At 44.7% G+C, this 5,039-nt stretch overlaps 1 protein-coding gene across 1 annotated transcript; it reads right to left on the bottom strand.

Annotated features, from left to right (window-relative positions):
* Nucleotides 1-585: 585 nt before the first annotated feature.
* On the bottom strand, nucleotides 586-4,797 carry LOC147420827 (regulatory protein NPR6-like). Its single transcript, XM_086504855.1, has 2 exons — nucleotides 3,069-4,797; nucleotides 586-2,030 (listed from the first exon to the last, which is right to left on the bottom strand). Exons 1-2 carry the CDS (start codon nucleotides 3,588-3,590, stop codon nucleotides 684-686), a joined length of 1,869 nt encoding a protein of 622 aa, XP_086360981.1. The 5' UTR covers nucleotides 3,591-4,797; the 3' UTR covers nucleotides 586-683.
* Between the last annotated feature and the right edge of the window lie 242 nt (nucleotides 4,798-5,039).

The following is a 5,039-nucleotide window of genomic DNA, read 5'->3' as shown; positions in this document are numbered from 1 at the left end:
TAGCGACGCTATTAGCGACGTCGAGGGTTATAAAAACTCAGTGTATTTTCGTCGCTAACAGCGTCACAAGAGCACACAACCTCTTGTAGTGTAAACTTGGAACTATTGGAGCGATCACGATCAGTGTTCGAAAAAAATCATTTTTCCAAACATACAAATTTCCTTTCCTTGAGTTTTCCAAGAGAAAATTTTAATAACTTAAGGGCATTTTCCGAGTTTTTACACTATTTTTCTCTATTTTGGGGCGGAAATTCTCCTTTTTCCCTTGCCCTCAACTGGCATTTTTGAAATTGGAAACGGCACGATATTAAGCTGATATATACACATTTTTCCCGAACTCTGATCACGACCATCATGGTTATCGTGCTCAGTTTACAACCCTAGATCCCAGAGCTTAGAGCTTAGGGTTCATTCAAGACCGCCCGGTGGGATATAGTGTTGAGAAGGGTACCTTACTAAGCGGCATTTAGAATTTTGGCAGTTCATAATGAAGGGCTGCAGAGAGGATGCTAGCGCTGACAACAACTTTTAACTAATTTCCAATCCTCAAGAAGTGTAAGAGCCCCACATAATTCACAAACCATATGACTCAATGAAGCTGTAAACTTCAACTTTCTGTTTTGTAGAATATATGAATATAGCGCTCTTTGACAAAAGCACAAGAATGTGAGGGGCGTGGAATATTAATCATCAGAGGAAGAGCCAGTGTTGTGGATGGTTTTTTCCTTCTGTGGAGGATGTTGATTATGAGGCTGCAGATGTTCAAGAATCTGATGGTAATCATGGGGGGTGCTAATAGAGCTGAAGAGATCAATAGTGCATGAGCCATGCTGAATATCCTCTTTGACAGAGAACTTATTGGTTCCATATTGTTGATCATGATCAAGCATTAAAACTAATGACCCATCATGAGCAGCTTCTTGTTTATGCTGAGAGGGAGTCGTAATGGGCTGCCCTCCATGATTATCCGCCACAGCTGCAACCCCGATGGCTGGCCCGGGCGGCGTGAATGAATCAGCTCTCATGGGTGCTCTTGATGCTTTCAGTTGATCATTGTTAATCTGATCCGCATTGCCCCTAAAATTGGGCCTGATTAGTGATCTCTCAATATAGTGATGTACATTGAGCTGTGCAGCAGCACAATGTTGCGTCGCAGCTTGTGTTACACATGATGACTCCCCCACATCGTCCCTCCCCACGACCGCCGCCGCAGATTGTAGAAGCTCGATGCAGAGGTGAAGCCGCTTCTGGTCCGCCTTGCACAGTTGCGGCGTAATGGCCGATAATCCCAAATGCTGATGCTCATTAGTATGGTCTACCACTCCCACTTTCATCAGACTCCTCAGAATGTCAATCGATGCAAAACCCTCATGCGTTACTGCATTTGGATTGGCATGGTGATCGAGGAGCACTGCAATCATCTCCGCATTGCCCATTCCCGCCGCAAGGTGCAGCGCCGTCCGGCCCATCGAGTCGCTGTAGTTGACATCTACGATCCCTAGCTCAAGCAAGGCTTTCACAACTTCTCGATTGCAGTTTGCAACGGAGTAATGCAGAGCAAGGGCTTTATCCAAATCCAGGCCCTCCCCCATGACCATGAGCCTCACAAGCTCCACATCCATGCAATCCAAAGCCTGCTGCAATCTGACTATCCTCTGCTCTTCACTACAACAGCCACCTATACTACCATTAATGGAACAATTCATATGTGAATTTGGGCTGTTGATCAGATATTTTGGTGGGGAATGCGCCATGCGATCTGACGTCGTATTAGCTGCTACGTTGTTGCTTGTCATGTTATGTTGCAGATAGCTTGCTGATCTTTGCAGCAACCGTGTGTCGGTGGCGAGCTCGGAGATTACCTCTGCTGGAAGATATTTGCGAAGTGCATCGCAGCCGAGGCCCATGTGCACGATGAGGTCTGCGCACTGGGGCCATATGCGTCGCAATCTGTGCCTTTTTGCGATGACTAACACTCTCATCAAGCTTTCAATTGACACTCCCTCCTCCAGCACTTTGCTCAGCTTTGTCTACCATTCAACACTACACTTTAGTACAAAAAGCACTTACAACATGACTTCTTAGTGACTTGCAAGTGCTTCTCATTACACACACATCTTGTCTCTACATGATTTGCTGCAGTAAAAAATATTGCATTTCAGATTTTGAACACAGGTATTTACTTTTAACTGAAGCAGTAAAAAATGCTTAATTATGTTTGCATGTATACTATATTTCACAAATGTATACTGTGTCATTTGAAAATTAATATTGTTTAGAATTTACGTTATTACATTTACGGTTGAAAGTGAAAAATCACGGTTATAATGCATAAGATTTCAATTTTCAGGGTTTTGATTTGGGAATTCAGAAGTTATAATCCTTAGATTTAATTTGGTATAATTCCGGGTTGTCTCATTAGTTTGACCTTAGAGATAAATTGAAATATAAAAAAAACTACTGGTTGTTAGCTCATTAAGCCCTAATTTTCAGTGTCAAAATTTGGGCTTTACAGCGATAAATCTAGCGTCTGTACAAATACCTTATAATTTGGCATGCTTAAACTCACTTGTCTCATTAGTTTCACTTTAAAACTCAAGACTAATGACATGGGTTTTTTGAGCAATGTAGGGGGATTCTATGACAGTAGCTAAGATAACCACGTTACCCCCGCAGCCAAAGAGTACTTGTTCGATTGATCGATCGGTCGGGGCGTAAAGAGGCCAAAGTGCATGTTCCCAAGAAAAAAGAAAGCAATGTACCATAAAATTACTGCATATCAACATGAGGCAGCAGCTTTGGCCTGATCTTTTGGTGTGCTTATTCTATGCCTTTATTGCATGACATCATCCCTGAAAAGACTATCACTTTGTAGGTAGCCTGTAGAATGTATAGCTTATCTAGAAGATACAATATACTGCCATCATTTTGAGGTAAATTATTAGAGGCAAAAATTGACTTTTAGGCCAAGTGAAAAGATTAAAATCAGCTCAATTATAATTAGGATTTGATGATTACTTCATTGATTAATCCACCTGAATGCAGGCCAAATTAGTAAAATGGATTACCTCCACCAGGTCGCAGAGGTCGTTGATGCCAAAAAAATGCGCCGCATGGATGAGCTCTAGGAGGAGATCAATCGCGTAGGAACACAAAACATGCTGGCAAGAAGGGGAGGGGCACGAGGATGGTGTCGCTGGTCGATGAATCTGAGAAAGAATGAGCTGGCCGCTGTAGAGAAATCGGAGCACCGTGGTGAAGGCGTTAAATCCTACAACGTCGACGGGGATGATGAGCGGATCAGTGGCAACACCGGTGGTGGCGATCGGTGGCGGCATTCGTATGTTGGAATTACTCAATTGATGTGAATTTGGGAAGCTCTGTTGATGCTGAGAAAACAAGAGCCGGAAGAAGTGGCTCCGAGCAGCCAAAATACAGCGGTGTGCTGGCACCTGCCGGCCCTCCATGCAAAATGTGACATCGCTGAGCAGCCCTAGCTCCCCACCGCCACCGCCTCCACTACCACTCCCGAGCAGGCTCAAGTAATCAGAAGATAAACTCTGCAGGGCAGCTGCTTGATCGTATTCCATCGATGTAATTATTATCTGACAAATGATTTATATCTTAACCAGGAATGGTTGATCAGAGATTGGGCTTAATTACTAATGAATTGGGTTTACAAAGATCTAATGAGCACATAATAATTTATTGTCAGTAGATATCGGAGTTATTTGAGCTGTAGATGAGAACCACGGATCAGCGGCAGATATAGCTGAAAACTATGGTGTTTGGCATGATTTTTCACTAATGGAAGCTACTGAGTGCTAACCTAAGGTATTATAATTGTAGCTGTCCCTAATTGGGTTTTTGCAGTGAAGAGATATATGCACACACATCAGTGATAAGCTCTTATAAGGGGAGCATCTCTCTCTCTCTCTCTCTCTCTCTCTCTCTCTCTCTCCAGCTCAACTTCTAGTGAGCTCAATCAGCTCTACGAGAAACTTGAACCTGTGTGTGTGTGTGCGTGCGTGTGTGTCTAGCTCACTAGGATCTTACCCTCCTCTCTGCGCTTATATTGGATTAGGAGCTGCTTCTGTTAGCGAGAGAGAGAGAGAGAGAGAGAGAGAGAGAGAGAGAGAGAGGTTCGTGGAGCGTGCATGATGATTAGCATAAGCTCAGCACGAGCGTAGAGGAAGCTGCGGCGCCCTGGCCTTCGCTCCAATCAAGTGCACCTGCATTCATTTGAAGCATTGCAGGCTCGACCCCCCACCTGCTGCACACCACCATATAAACAACAAGAGCGCCCACATATACACATAGTGCATGCGTTGGGGGCGCTGCTTGCGATTAATGAAGTGTCTTTTTCCGTGCGCAATTCCTTGACACATCCAACTACACCCATGTCACAGATTAAGGGGGGGGGGGGGCGAAGAGAGAGAGAGAGAGAGAGTGTATCAAATTCAATACAAGAGAGAACCGTTGGCGTCCTTCCAAATTCCCAGATGATCAACCTGTGGGTTTTGAGCTCACGACGTTTTCCGAAGACCCAAAGGCTACCCCAAATGGCATGGGGTCATTGGGGTGGATCCACCGTTGAGGTTAGAGGTGTTTCGCATGGGCGGATGTTGCAGTTAACTCTAGCCAGTCTGCGCAACCTCTACCTCTTCGACCTTGGCTTTCGCATGCTCGTGAGTGAGCATCCTCGACTCCTCAATTAGACTTGCTTATTCGCACGAAACCTTCCACAGTTGCGCTTGCAGGGGTTGACCCCCTCCTTTGCGAAACGCCGCTTAGGTAGTGCGATCTGGGGACTTTGAAATGACTCCATGCTCACACCCAGCCATATATCAACCCAAGACACTTAACGGCGCTTATATTTTAGTCCATAAGAGCAAGCCTTTTTACAAGGAAGTTCGAAACCTATACATAGGGTAACAACATAAAACCAATATCACAATGTCATGAGAGCCACCATTCTTAGTGGTCTGCCACACCACCCCGAAGTGCCCATGGCACGAGCAAGCAAAATATCTCTAACA

This window comes from Adiantum capillus-veneris, chromosome 28 (assembly GCF_014529385.1).
Source record: "Adiantum capillus-veneris isolate H3 chromosome 28, ASM1452938v2, whole genome shotgun sequence".
Classification (NCBI taxonomy): Eukaryota; Viridiplantae; Streptophyta; class Polypodiopsida; order Polypodiales; family Pteridaceae; genus Adiantum; species Adiantum capillus-veneris.
The sequence above is the reverse complement of the archived record's forward strand: the minus strand, read 5'-3'. Positions and strand labels throughout refer to the sequence as shown.